Source organism: Myotis daubentonii, chromosome 7 (genome assembly GCF_963259705.1).
Source record: "Myotis daubentonii chromosome 7, mMyoDau2.1, whole genome shotgun sequence".
Classification (NCBI taxonomy): domain Eukaryota; kingdom Metazoa; phylum Chordata; class Mammalia; order Chiroptera; family Vespertilionidae; genus Myotis; species Myotis daubentonii.
Window position 1 is genome coordinate 15,696,100 of NC_081846.1, and position 15,825 is coordinate 15,711,924.

The 15,825-nt window shown below is 37.9% G+C and overlaps 1 protein-coding gene across 4 annotated transcripts in view; it reads left to right on the forward strand.

The window, feature by feature from the left end:
• UNC80 (unc-80 homolog, NALCN channel complex subunit) overlaps nt 1-15,825 on the forward strand; it is a 172,525-nt gene that overhangs the window by 50,369 nt on the left and 106,331 nt on the right. For 3 of the 4 annotated variants that reach the window (XM_059703001.1, XM_059703002.1, XM_059703003.1), the window contains exons 18-22: nt 188-286; nt 4,113-4,327; nt 6,372-6,478; nt 8,077-8,173; nt 9,867-10,039. In XM_059703001.1, coding sequence (XP_059558984.1) covers nt 188-286; nt 4,113-4,327; nt 6,372-6,478; nt 8,077-8,173; nt 9,867-10,039 — 691 coding nt within the window. The remainder of the gene's footprint in view (nt 1-187; nt 287-4,112; nt 4,328-6,371; nt 6,479-8,076; nt 8,174-9,866; nt 10,040-15,825) is intronic. The other variant, XM_059703000.1, reaches the window with a different exon arrangement.

The window sequence follows — 15,825 nt, forward strand, 5'->3', positions numbered from 1 at the left end:
TCTTAGGCAATAGGTAGCTGGGTCATGAGGCAAATGGTAAGATATAAATTCCATACCAACATAGATTCTGTTGACATGGGGTTTGCAAGCCATATAGTTGTCTAGAGTGGAGTGTTGTGAAGTATACGAGATGCTGAGAAGTGGTGTCCTGCTCTGTTGTGATTGGTGGAATGCACCATTTGCTTAGGTCAGAGGCAGGAAGCGTTGTGGATAAAGGCCAAGTGTCCTCTGCACCTGAGGAATGTCGCAGCTTCATATCTGGTCGACCCTCACAGACTCCAGAGCAGTAAGTAGCATTGGTTTTGTGTCCAATGTAGTGGGCTGAGCACTTCCCAGTGGAAGTAATTTTATTTTCCAAACTGCTATTTGTTGATGTTGTTGTTGTTTTTTTAAACTTTGCCTTGCTTCTGGCCTTTACTTTTCATTCCCAAAGCCATTCATCTCTACAGAATCAAATCATGAATAATCAACCTCGTGCCTATAGGAAGCCTCTGATATTAGTTTATCTCTACTTTTCATAATGGCAAAATGAAAAGCATCTTGAAATTAGTGTCCCCAGAAAATATGAAGATTACTGTAGACATTAAATAAACAGCCTAGGCTCATTTGCATTAATTCTTTTGGTTTTTTTAAAATCCTCATCTGAAGACAGTTTCATTGCTTTTTAGAGAGAGGGGGAGGGAGGGAGGGAGGGAGGGAGGAGAGAGAGAGAGAGAGAGAGAGAGAGAGAGAGAGAGAGAGAGAGAGAGATAAGAGAGAGAAAGTAAGAGAGAAACAGATTGGCTGCCTCCCCCATGTTCCCCAACCAGGGCTGGGGATCAAATACCACAACCCAAGCATGTGCCCTGACCAGGAATTGAGCCCATGACTTTTCTGTATGGGACAATGCTCCCACCAACTGAGCAACACTGGCCAGGACACATTAATTCTTCTTTTGAGGACTGCTTGCACAAGTGGCATAATCAATATTTAAAACATGTACATCCTTTTAGGTACATCATTTTACTTCCCAGAACCCTGATTTACTATTAAATAATTATCCTTCCAGAAATTCTGTAGGTAGTGTAGCTTTTATGGTATCCTCTCTCCATAGTCAAGAATATTAGTCATCAAATAAGACCTTGGTAATAATCTACTGCAAGCAAACAAAACCTTTAAAGGATCAAAAGCCCTCATAGTTGTGATAGCCCTTGAAAAATCTTAGAGACTGCCCCAAATGGGTAGAGAAACGTGAGAAGTAAATTAACGCTATAGGCCCAGGGACCATGTGAGTTTTTGCCTGCCAGGATAGCCCCAATGCCTAGATGGTGTTTGGCACATAGTAGGCACTTAATATATATTTGAATGAACAAATGACAATCAATCAATGAAAAGATAAACTTGACAGATTACCCTTAAACCTTCGTTTTCTTTAACTTTTTCAAAATTGAGGTTTAGTTTTTTCTTTAAGGAAGTCTTCAAGGAAATGGTAAAAATCCAAATGTAAGCTCTAGGAAAAAAGAAAAATTAATGTGAAAAGCAAAGTTCTATAGCTGAATAGCCACATGACTAGTTAAAAATCCTTATACACAGAATCTGTCTGAAAAAGCAGGACTTTTTTCTAAAATTATTCTAGCAATTATTGAGCTAATGTGATAAGAATTATCTAATAGTAAATCGAATTAAGAAATAAAACCATTTATCTTCCTAGGTAATTTAGTTTTGTAGACTGCAAAATATTCTCTTTCTTCAGTATTCTGTAAACCCCACCTAATTTCTCAGAATTTAGCACCTATCTCTTCTTCCCCCTCGAATGAAGATACATGTTTTACTAGGCCTCTACATAAAAATTTCCACTTGAAGGGATGTCATAGAATGTCAGATATAGAACTTTCCCCGGACCTGAGTTGGCCCAGAAGATGGGCATGCCAAATGTCTTCTGTTTAGCATTGGAGAAAGATGGGTAGATGGATGAGTCTGGCTCCTCCTTTATCTTCTCCTTCTCTCTCCTCCCTTTCCCTCCCCTTCTTACCTTTTCTTATCCTTCTCCCTCCTTAAATGTCACTTTAACTGAGTAATATAAAAAGCAGTTTTATATGCTCTTTTCTCTGAAACTACTTATTGATACACACTCATTGAACAAAGCTGATGTAGCATTTATTGAGAAAGCTGATAAATTACAGCCTCCATGAGTGTTTTCCCACCCAGATCATGTAGTCATGTATCGCACATTCCCCAAAGGTAAGAAATGCTTCATACACTGTGATCATTTTATAAAAATAACTGAGAAGTCAAATTCAAAAACATTGATTTGATACCATATTTGATAAACAGATTTCCCTGGTTTAAAATAAGAATAAAATTCATACCATATTTGATAAGCAGATTTCCCTGGTTTAAAATAAGAATAAAAAGTATTTAGTTCTCTGATGAGATTTTGAATGACAAAATATGGATCCCCATTAAATATCTCTAGAAAATCATTGCTTTACACAGTATTATCAAGTTTGGGGTAGATTCCAAATTTAACTCCAAGCTTTCAAGCCTCAAATCCCATGAACAAATTTTTATCATGTTACTAGATATTTTCTATAACCTTCTCTTTCCACATTACTAAAGTCATATATGTTGTTCAAATTGATGAATGTGGAAAACACAGAAAAGCATAGAGAAAAACAGTTTTAAAACCAGAATGCCATCAACTGGAGACAATGTAAACTTTTGGTACGTTTTGTTGGGTACATTTTTTTAGGGTATATACACATAAGCTCTTACTCAGACACATGCGTACATGTGTACTTTTTAAATTATTATTAACTTGGTCTTATCCTGTCTAATTTATTTGATCATTGTGTTTTAACTTTTCACTATATCGTCAACATTTTTCATATCAATAATTTTCTAAAATAGGATTTTAATGTCTATGGAGCATGTCATTATATGGAAATCCCATAATTTATTTTAACTGTATCCCTAGAGGTGAACATTTAGATTGTTTTTAGTTTTTCAGTGTTGATCAATAATACCTCAGTGAGCATTTGACCCTCTTGTATGTTAGCATGTTGTCCCATCATTTCCTTGTGATAACTCCCTGGAAGTTGAATTTTTTGGTCATGGGTGTAGATATAGGCTTTTGATAACCAAATTACCTTCCAGAAAGGTTTAATCATTGTAAGGCATTGCTGGCAATATGATAGTAACCATTGCTTTCCTTTTTACCCCCATAATGTTTGCCAACTTGATGAGTGAAAATGGGGATCTCATTTTAACTATCTTCTTTTAAAATTCCTAGTGAGATTAAAGTCTGCATAAAATTGGCCACTTGTCTCTTTTCTCTTGTGAAATGCCCTACTTAAAAATCTCTTTGAAGATGTTCCCATTTGTTTTATTGTATGGGACTAATGTTTTTACTCTTTTAAAAAATTGATTTCAGAGAGAGGAAGGTAGAGGGAGAGAGGTATAAAAACATAAATGATGAGAGAGAATCATTGAAGGGCCCTGACCAGGAATCAAACCATGACCTCCTGGTTCATGGGTTGATGCTCAACCACTGAACCACATCAGCTGCAGCAAATATTTTTACTTTTAAACCTTACTTAAGTTTCTTTGACTAAAGTAAGCCAAATAATTTGGCATTCTGAAAATAATTTAGTGAACAGTTGTTGAATGATTCATCCCTTGGGTGTGGTGATTACATTTCATTTATTCAAGTACTTTTTGTGAGTGTTTTAATGTCAAGAATTATACTAAACTGGAGTGGGGATGGGGAGTAAGATACAGTTGTGCACATGCCTCAGGGAACTTCCAAAAGCGGTTAAATATTTACTGTCTCTGTAAGTGCTGCTGCTATTATGACTCACACCTGCAGACGAATACCTGCAATAAAATTTAGTCTTTTTATTAAGGCTGAATAAAGTCATTTCAATTTGACATCTGAGACATGACTGTTTTCAGGAAGAACTCAGAGAGTCAACCTTGGTCTTCCTCCTTCCACTCCCACTCCTTCCACAGCCCAGCCCTTCGGAGACAAATCCTGCATGAGTTGCCTGTGTGCCATTGGCAGGGGTTGGAAGAAATTTAAGGGAATTTCACAGTGTATCACATATTTAATTCTCGCCTCTGCTTGCTTTCAGCGATGAACAAATGCAAGGGGGCAACCTGGGGCGGAAGGATTTCTGGCGCAAGATGTTCAAATCCCAGAGTGCAGCCAGTGACACCAGCAGCCAGTCTGAGCAGGACACTTCGGAATGCACCACTGCCCACTCAGGGAACACCTCTGACCGACGCGCCCGCTCACGGTCCCGCAGAATTTCCCTTCGGAAGAAGCTGAAACTCCCCATAGGTAAAAGTATGTCTGTATTTATTTATGGATTCTCTTATTACATGTCATGCCCGCAAACAAACTCATAATCAAAACAGAGCAATGCATGATAGGATGCAGAAAGGGAAAGCCTTCAAGTGAAAGGTCAAAACTGACTGCATCCATTTACTCATTTAAAAAACAACAACACACTCAGAGATATTTCTCAAACTCCTACTATGTGCTTCTACAGGGTGCAAACATTATGTTAGGCATCAGGTATTAAACGGTAAGCAAAATTACACAGTGCCCCATTTTGCAGAACTTGCAATCTGGCAGGGGTGACAGATAATCATGTAACTGAATATAGTGGCAAACTATGGATTTTATAAAGGAAATATACACAAGGCATCAAATGCATGCAACAATAAGACCTGGCCTTAAAGGGAGAAGGGACAGGAATCACAGAAGGTTTCTTAGAAGAAGATCTTTTATTTCTTTTTCTTTAAAAAAAAAAATATATACATATAGAGAGAGAGAGGGTGTCCCAAAATTCACGCAAGAAGTATTTGTGATAGAAAACACAGGTTTATAATTAAAAATTGTAAATTTTTTATTGATTCATAAAGTGTACAGTATAGGGTTATGTATGGAATAGCATATGGAATAGCATGTTGGGTAAATGGCCTCCACGGCTTTGCTGGCACATACACACTCTTTTGTTACTGCCTGAGCAGCCGCATTTTCAAAGAAGAATGGTCCCATGGTGTCTCCAGCCCCAAATCCGCACCAAACAGTGACACGTTGTGGGTGCATTTGTTTCTCAACAATCACTCGTGGATTTTCTGAACCCCAAATGTGGCAATGTTGTCGATTAACCAAGCCATCAAGATGAAAATGAGCCTCATTGAAATTCAGCCACATTTATGCAGAATGGTCATGGAAAATTTCAACAAAATATATATATATTTTTATTGATTTCAGGGAGGAAGGGATAGGGAGAGAGAGAGAGAGAGATAGAAACATCAATGTTGAGAGAGAATCATTGATCGGCTGCCTCCTGCACAGCCCCCACTGGGGATGGAGCTCACAACCTGGGCATGTGCCCTTGACCAGAATCGAACCTGGGACCCTTCAGTCTTCAAGCCAACCCTCTATCCACTGAGCAAAACTAGCTGGGACTGGAGGAAGATCTTAAGGGAAGGAGGAAGGAGAGCACTCTAGGTCAGGCGTGGGCAAACTTTTTGACTCGAGGGCCACAATGGGTTCTTAAACTGGACCGGAGGGCCGGAACAAAAGCATGGATGGAGTGTTTGTGTGAACTAATATAAATTCAAAGTAAACATCATTACATAAAAGGGTACGGTCTTTTTTTTTTTTTTTTTAGTTTTATTCATTTCAAACGGGCCGGATCCGGCCCGCTGGCCGTAGTTTGCCCACGGCTGCAGGTGGTAGCCATAAAATATGCAAAAGTATTAGGAGAGAGAGAAATGGAAGAGCTGAGCCTAGGAGAAGAGGGGCTGCATGACTATGGTAGAGTGACAGGGGCCAGAGCATGCGGGCCAGTTTGACTCTCTACCCTAAACCCTCCATAGCCCAGGTAGGATGTTGAATAGTAGTAACATGAGCAGGTAAACCTTTTCTAAAAGATCACAGCATGGAAAGCAGATTGGAGGGAGCCCGAGTGGATAAGAGAGAGCGTGGCCCAGGTATGAGGAATGGGAGCTTGGACTGGGTACTGACCATGTAGACAGAGATAAGTGGTCAGGTTTGAGAAGTACTAAAGGGAAAATCAATGGGACTTACTGGAAGATAGGAAAGTTGTCAAGGAGAACGGGATATATTATGGTTTAATTCACCTAGGAGGCTTAGGTTCTTGTAGTCCTGGTCTTACTTATTCATGTAATTTTATAGTCCAACTCTGACCATTTAGAGCCAAAACATGTACATTAAAAACAATTTCCTTTCACTTCTATTTGTATCAAGCCATTCAACTTTCATTGCTTGTTGGGTACATGCTGGCATTTCTGTTTTAATCCATTTGGGAGAAAATGCTATAATAGTCTGATTTTTAAAAAAAATTATTAAATAGGGAACTGGCTGAAGCGATCCTCCCTCTCAGGCCTGGCGGATGGCGTGGAGGACCTCCTGGACATCAGCTCTGTGGACCGCCTGTCTTTCATCAGGCAGAGCTCCAAGGTAAACAGGACATTACTTCTGTGGGAGGATGTTGGAGTCGCTGATGAAAAATTGTTACGGCTGAGAAATGCTAAACACCTGGAGGGGCCAAAGAACATAGAAGAAACTCTCTTTAAGTTGAACAAATTTAGGAAACGTAGTTAGATGAGCAATAAAAACTAAGATGTCTTTAAAATATATGTACATATATATATTTTAAATCCTCACCCAAGGATTTTTTCCATTGATTTTTAGAGAGAGTGGAAGAGAGAGGGAAAGACAGAAATATCAATGTAAGAGAAACACATAAATTGGTTGCACAAGCCCTGATCAGGGTCTGGGGCCGGGGAGGAGCCTGTAACCGAGGTATGTGCCCTTGACCAGAATCGAACCCGGACTCTTCAGTACACAGGTTGACACTCTATCCACTGAGACAAACCAGCTAGGGCTAAGATGTCTTAATAGTAGACATTATAAAGGAAAAGTGTGGCAAAATTTTTATATAAAATGATAATGCAGATATAGGTGTATGTGTGTGTGTTTCTTCCTAGCTGTATTAACTTTGAACACACATGTAAAATTCCTAATATCTCAAGTTCCTTTCCAAGAATACAGTAATTCTATAGTGATTACACACACACACACACACACACACACACACACACACACACACACACACTATTCTTCTTCCACTACTTTTTGCATCAGCTGAACCATTCTTTCTATTGAAAAAGATAAAGAAACTCAGGATGACTTTTCCCATTAAGTGCTTCTTCATAATACTGTTACGCAATGTAGTAGCATATGATTTGGAGCAGGTAATAATTCTCAGGGAAATCCATTTCTTATAAGAGTTTTTCTTATGAATGATTCATAGCCCGACCACTGAGACTTTTAGCTTATGATCAGATATATTTTTATAGAGAAATTATTTGCTTACATGCTTCCTTCTTTGAATCTTACTAAAACCAGGTTTCTTCTATCTCTTGTAAAAGTAATATTTTGAAATCATATAAAGAATATAGCAACATTATAAGACGTTTAGAAGATACATTTATAATTCACATTTCACATTCTTTATGCTAAAATATTGGCCAAGGATTTGAGAGTTTATGAGGCCCATAGCCTCCTTGCTTTGTTGGAAATTTTGATTATTGTTGGCTTAAGGGCAAGATTGAGAATATATCTTAATTCTTAGAAGAACCCATGTTATGCATTTTAACTACAGTGTACTTTATAAACAAATTTATACTGGTTCTTCTATGGAGATTTGAAATCTCTATTCTGCTTTCTTTCTGGTCTGATTCTCAATTGTGGTGGTGTTATTTGTAAAGAACGAAGATGGCTTTCTGTTCCTGGTTTTCAGTTTGAATTTAATAAAAATTAAACTCTAGGAATACCTCAATTTTTTTACTAAATTATTTTCATAGTGTCTGATTATTTTACTTTCAATCTATGACCAGGATCTTTCTTCAAATTATAGTTACAAAGTATGACTAACCAGATGTGGAAGTCAGAAGTAACCTTCATATTCTAAGCATCTTATTTTTCAAGACAAGGGTTAGAATATACACAAAGAATTGAACTTAGTCATCTGGCTACTTTTCTTTTCTTCTCAGGTCAAATTTACCAGTGCAGTGAAGCTTTCCGAAGGCGGGCCTGGGAGTGGAATGGAAAATGGAAGAGATGAAGAGGAGAATTTCTTCAAGCGTCTTGGTAAGTGTTATGCAGCCTAAGAATTATATTCAGCCCAGCCTGCATGGTTCAGTGGTTGAGCATTGACCTATGAACCAGGAGGTCATGGTTAGATTCCCAGTCAGAGCATATGCCTAGGTTTCCGGCTCAATCCCCGGTGTGGGGCGTGCAGGAGGCAGTCAATAGATAATTGTCTCTCATCATTGATGTTTCTCTCTCTCTCTCCTTCTCCTTTCTTCTCTGAAATCATAAGAAATGAAATATGGGAAATTTTGATAATTATATTTTAATTGTATTCTGAGCCATTTTTGTACTTAGGGAAATTTTCAAACATAGACCAAAAAATTAAGAGAATGGTCCAACAGATCCTAAATATCCATCACCCACTTGCAATAATAATTAAATTTTTTTCCATATTTGCTTAATCTATCTTTTATGTTTTTTTAAACGTATTTTAAAACAAATCTCCGATACCATCCATACTTTTGCCTTTATGCTGAGGCAGCAGGCGGAGAGTGGGGCCACAGGTAGGAGGAATCAGGATATTCTTGACAGAAGAGGTGAGAAAACCATTTCTGGAAATCAGATCTGTGACTTCTCAGTGAGGACCAGGAGTTGGTAACATCATAAATGAATGTCATGAGCATAAATTAAATCAAACTCTAAATCAGTGGGGGTAAGTTTTAGGTGTTGGAAGTATATTTCAGAATCCTGAGAAGGAGTGTATGCCTGATTTTAAAGATGATATTCAACATAATAACCTTATATAAGAAATTTATATATATATATATATTAGAAGCAGAAGAGTCATGAGATATTTAGGTTTTTAAAAAAGAATTTGGGGATAAAAATGATGCAAAACAATACTGTGTACTATTTTTTTCCTTAATGTGTGATCCCTTAGACTTTCTGTATCAAAATCAGTGGAATGTTTGTTAAAAATAAACATAGCCCTATGGAACCAAAGTCTCTAGCGATGGAACCTGATATTTTGAATTTTAATAAGCTCCAGAGTGATTCTTATTTGTAGGCAACTTAACTACGGAAAACTAAGAGGGGAGGGATCAGTGGTCCCCAAACCTCTCACCACAGTATGTGGTCAGGCTGGCTCCATCGTTGTCATCTGGGTGTCTGTACAAAGCACATTCTTACCCTCTGCTTCCAGAGATTTGGAAGCTCTGGATCAGATTCAGGAACTTTCTAGATAATTCTGATGCTCAGATGGGTTTGGAAATCCTGGAGTCAAATTGCCAACCTCTAAGGTCCTTTACGACTGACTGTAATAGTCAGTGCTTCTTTGCAATTAACATATCAAAGTATTGCCCTTGATGTCAGTTTATGTAACATGTGTGAAATTGCACAGTGATTGAATCTTCCATAAAAATAGAAATGAGCTGTTGATTACAGGAAGAATTATTTTAAACATCCAAGAGTTCTCACAAGTATTAAAAAGGAGATCTGGTAGCAAAAAGTATTCAAAATTTTACTCATGTAAAACCCGTAAAACCTCACATTTACATTTACATATGCCATGTGCCACCAGACTCCCAAAAGTCAGGGCGTGTCCAAATAAGCATTAAAATAAAGAGGAGGGAGGCGGAGTTAGGGAGAATGTTTTCAGGCCAATACTACAGAAAACCCATTGTTGTCATTTTGAAGGTCTTTTTAAATCTGTGATTCTTCACACTCTTTCTCCTTCATTCCTCCACCACAGGTTGCCATAGTTTTGATGACCATCTGTCTTCCAACCAAGATGGTGGAAAAAGTAAAAACGTGGTGAATCTCGGAGCAATCCGACAAGGCATGAAGCGCTTTCAATTTCTGTTAAACTGCTGTGAGCCGGGGACCATTCCTGATGCATCCATCCTGGCAGCTGCCCTGGATCTTGTAAGTTGTTGGAAGAATTTGCTCATCTGGTTCCCCATTCCTATGAATTCTGCTAATGGAGGAAAGCATGACTCACTAATCCTGACCCCAACTGTGGGCTTAAGTTTTGTTTTGTTTCCTCAGCATTAGTGGCAAAAGGAGGAAGAGAGGTGGTAGTGAGGGAAGAAAAGAAAGGGGGGAAATCTTAATATGTTTTAGGAAATAGAATGTATAACATTATGATTAAAAGTATGTGAGGGCTTTTGGAATCAGACTGCCTGGGTTAAAATTGTGCTGGCATTTATTGGCTAAACTTCTGTAAAATAGAGTCAGAGTAATGATAATATTATAGCTATCTCCTAGGGCTGTTGTGAGGATTAAATGAGTAATTAGATATAAAGCCCTTAATAAAGGGCTTTACTGAATTACAGTACCTGCTCAATAAAGTGGGTCATTATTATTGTTATACTATTCTTAGTCTTATATCTGTCATGTATTAGCCCTTTAAACTATGAGTCTTGGTTTATCAACTGGTGGGAAAATATGAAGGAAGGTTCAATTTAAATTAATTGCACAAAAGTGCATTGAACATAGTGTGGTATTATATACATGTAAGGGATTAAAGAGTATAAAGTGGATCTTGTTTAGAAAGTGTTTTTGTCAGGTAAACTAGGCCCAGATGTTGGTTTTGAACTCAGCTTTTCAACTTCCTTTATTTGTCTTCTGGTTTAATAAACTCTTCATATACTGCATAAATACTCAGAACAAAATACCAAGTAAACATCAAGAAATCTTTTATTTTCAATTAAAAAGTACTAAAGTAGACTTCTATTTTTAAAAAACACACATACAACCTTAAGCTTGCCTATTAAAATGATCCGTTTTCCAGGTTTACAACACATGAATAAGTGACCACTGGCCACTCATATTGTACTTGGAAAATCATCCAAGCCTTATATAATCATCCCAACATAATGTAATCCATGATATCTTTTCTGTGACATTTGCAACTTTTGTTCCCAAGATCCTTAGTGATTGCAAGGTATATGGATTCACTTAAGCCTGGAATGCAAATACTATTGTCATCACCAAAAATGATGACTAATCATTATACATGATTTTTCAGTCAGTTTCCCATTCCTAGGTATTGGCCTTTTACAAATATATTTGTGAACTCCAAAATGTTCAGTATATAATGATGTATGCTGCGGTGACTAAAAGGTAGGATCACAGTGTCCACGGGAGCTGAGCCTGGTGGCAGTTAAATAACAAAGATGCCTGCCTAAAGCTTGACATGACAAGAAACCAACCCCTTGTTTTGTAAGTGGGAGAGTGGTAACTAGTCTGTCACTCGTTTGATTCATGCATGGTTCTTCTTAATCACATCTGGACCTATTCCACAAGAAACAGATTTAAATAAATAAATGTAAAAAATTAATAAAAAAATATATAAACAATTGAATGTTTATAAAACAGGTGGGTACATGAACAAACAGTTCAGCAGAAAAACCAATAGCTAATAAGGTATGCCCCATTTTACTTAGAGTTAAGAAAGGCTCATTACAATGTCCATTAATTCCTATTTTGCAACTATCTGAGCTGCAATGATTAGAAAGTGATGACTGGGTATAAAATACCAGACGCCACTACGTGGAGTTGGTAGCAGGGGAAGCAGCAGGATTTGATTGGGAACAGAAGGAAGTCTTAGAATAACAGGTGATAGTGACAGAGCAATAATGGTGAGTGGAACACTCGTTGGCCCCTCCATCAATGGAGTAATTTTGGACAGAAAGTAGTCACAAAGCAGGGGCAGGTCTTAACATACCCATTATATCAAATGACTTGGGTAGTGGAATTAAAAAGCCTGGAGTCAGTGTGGCTTATAAGCTACTCACCATATAATAATTAATTGACTCAACCAATGTCTATTGAGAGCTTCCTATGTGTTGCCAGATCTGTTGGTAGCTGTTAATGATAACAGAACAAAATTCAAAGGAGAGCTTCACTTGCTTTCCACCTTTTCTTATGAAGATTATATTTGTTTAGTGACCTATTTCCCAGGCATCCTAGTGGTCAGCATTCTAAAGTTGATAAACAAATGGTTAGCATTTATTGTGTGCCTACTCTGTTTCCAAAGGGAAAAAACTAGGAGCTCAGAAAGACCAAGTAACAGGCGAGGGCTACAAAGCTAGCAAGGTGCCGGGGTCCAGCCCCAGCAGGTCCAGGGGTCCCCAAAGGTGTGGACGGAGTCGGCGAAGAAGGAATGACACAGAGGCAGCCTTCGGGTGATCATCATAGCCAGGTTCCTCTAGCCAGGTTCAGTAGCCAGGTTCTAGTCAGGCTCTCTTGCCAACCTCTGCAGTCAGGTTCAGTCCAGGATCCCTTGCCATGTTCTCCCGCTAGGCTCTGTCTCTAGGCTCCGAGGCCAGTCCCGGTCCAGGATCCTCTGGCATGCTCTCGCCAGCGAAGTTCTTCTGTCTCTAGGCTCCGTGTAGGTTCTGTCTTCTGAATTCTGTCTCCTGAGTTCTGAGTCTTTCTGTCTTGTTACAACTGTATTTATACCAGTTGATTCAATCCTATCAATCTCTATTACAAAGGTTAGGGCGTTTCTTATCTCCATTCCAGGGAGAAAAGATTATGTAGTTTAAGCATGATTGTTCGTAGTTAAAGGGATTAATTACCCGCCTGGCACTTAGTTGAGGGGTTTTATTCCCTCCCTAACTTCAGGGGAAAATCCCTACCTGGGGATTCAACCTTTCTCGGAGAGGTGACTTTGGTTAAAACACAGCGCCAAGAAGGTGAGCAAACATATTAAGAAACGTATGCCATATATGCCAGGTCCCTTGAAACAGCAAGGATGGACCGGCTCCCGGCAGCAAGGGGTAGAGGCAGATCTGGAACCTGGGTCTGTCTTCACAGACCCTATATTTTCTACTCCCTCATGTTCACTCTCTCATTTAAATATTATATGAGATCACCATAGGAACTTAGTTTTAAACATGCAAAATAATAAATGCTTTATATTTTTTGCCTGATAGTTTAAAAGTGATTAAGAAAGTAAAATGACTGGAGCTAGTTGAACAGCTGCTAAATACACAACAACAATAACAGTTGTGCATTAGCACTTCACAGGTGGTTTGAGCTTGAGGTGTTCCAAAGGTAGTGTTGTGTCTCTGTCTCAATCCTAAAGTCACAGCCACTGTGGAAGTTTTTAAAGGAATAAGCCATCAAATTTCTTCAGCAACTGCCCTTTAAGATTAAGAAGAATAATAATAAATCATGTCTTTTCAACATACTGAGGAAAAGTTGAGAGAAATATATAGGCACAGCTGGCCATACAAATTGGAAAACGATGGGGTAATCAATAACATTTGGACAACTATCAGTGCAGTAAGTAACTAATGACAGAGATAACAGATTGTCCTTCACTCATTGGAAAGGTCTAGGCCCCACACTTTCTGAGGTCCTGAGCTAAAATCTCCACATCGATATTTATCATTCAATTAATTTATTGAATAGCTCTTTTTATTCACACATTTTTTCACTTGAGAGAATAAAAACCCCAAGAGCTGAGATGACTTTGCTCAAGGTCACATATGCCAGCCAGTGCTGAAACTATCAGCCTGTTTCCTGATTCTCTTCAGGGCTCTTCCAGCAATATCATATGCTTTCTCTGTTAAAAATTTACTTAAATGAATCAGAATGAGTCTCTCTTGATTCATTAAAAATATACTTACATGTATATGATCACTGTAATAAAAAAAAAAGTTGTGAATGGCCTTTAATGATCCAGAAGCATTTGAACCTTCAAAAGAGTTTTCTTATGACATGGCTACCAATGAAGAATTTATACTAGGAAAAGGTAGATTTTCAACTTTAAAAATTCACACCACATATTCACCCTCTAAAGCTGTCATTTTAAACATTTTGGGGATGTAGATTTTTTTTTGTTTGTTTTTTAGAATTGAATGAAAGCTATGGAAAGCTTCCCAAGAGAAGTTAAGTTATAGACAAAATTTAGCATACAATATCAGAAGGTTCCTGGACTCCCCCTCAAAGCTATTCTTGTAGCCAAAAATGTTAAGAACTCAATCTTAATTAATGCATTATCACTGAAAAAATGAGACTCTTTAGTCAAGTAATTGGAATGCTTTTATTAACATTTATTGATGATAAAGAAACTGAAGAGATAATTGCTTCCTCTGTGGAAAGCTTTAGGATTTATGTATGAAATGTTAGCGTGGGAGAAATGCGAGGCTGGTCACAAAGAGAGCAACACATTTGAGGATTTGAAAAATAAACCCAACAGAATCAATTATTACTTAGTTTCAGAACAGAGATTATTTTAAAAAGAATATTGATGAATACTTTGATAATCAAGTCTCTTGGATGCTGAAATTTCATTCCCTCTCATCAAATGTTCTTATATCTGTTATTTCCAATTGCCATAATGCTTAGAGTTTCCAAGGAGAGAAGACAGGGGTTTCCAAGTGCAGGTACACTCTATTCCTGGCTGTAGTTTGACTCTTACCATTAAGTTAGGTTGAATCTCATAGAAAACTTAACATTTATTTTACTTCCCCCAAATAAAACCAACCCATTAGAGTCTCCTTTTTAACTTTCCTGTGGAACCTACTTTGGCCCTGCTAGACCTTCTAAATATTATAAATCTCATGGTAAGGAATAAAATAAAAGGAGCTTGATGTTTATAAGCAATGTCTTTTGAGCCTCAAAGTAAAGAGACGTTTTCTGATCATCATAGATGCCAAAGTAGCTGTATCGAGTAGTGATGAGCTCTTTGTCACCAGACTGGTGAGGAGGCCAGTGTACAGGGGGCTCAGGAAGTGAGTCATTAATAAGTTCCTTGCATATCTGAGAATCTCTGATTCCAGGTCAAGCCCAAGGAGTATGCAGAGGTCAAAAGTCAGAATTCCAGAGGTCAGAATCAGTGAACATTTGAAGGAGTCCAGTGGTTTTCATTATCAGACACAGAGAGAAGCCAGGTAGAGCAGGTTGGTTGGCTAAATGGGTTAGTGATGATGGTGATTATGGTAGTCATGGTTGTAGTGCTCTTGGTGGCAGCAATGGGGGCAAATGTTGTAGAAAATGACAAAAGTAACATTTTTATTATACTTGAAAGTTTATAAGGCGCCTTCGCTTTAATTATCTCATTTCTTTATGTAAGAGGAAAGGACAGAGCCAGGAAATGGGCCTAGACAAGGACACACTTAAATTTCGTTTCTCAAGTATAAAAAAGTGAAAGCATTGAAGTCACTTGTGAAATCTGAGAAGGGGACTAAAAGGAAGGGAAATGTAGCTGCATGCGCTGTGTGCTTGAATTAAAGTCGTATTCTGTGTTTACTGTCATTGGTACAGTTGTTCGTACTCCTTGATCCGGGTTAGGCGTTCCTTCATGCATGTCTTCTGCTAACTGTATTTTTAACTATTGTCTCCTCTGTATTTGGCTACGCTTAATATCTGATCTCATGGGCTTCCTTTTAAAATGTGATTTTCAATGTATTCATGGTTTTAGTCATATACACTTATATGTATAAATATAGATATAAGTACCTATAAAGCTACCTAGTAGATGGAAATATGCATATTGAAATAGAGATATATATGTAGATCTAAATGACCCAGATGGATACATGGAAGATAGATAGATGACAGATAGATACAATGCAGATGTAGAGGCAGATATAGATATCAATACAGATATAAACATAGATTCTGCCATTTCATAAGATAGGATTTGGGAGAGGATGGAAAAAAATGGATGTGTTCAGTTCATTATCATATTTTAC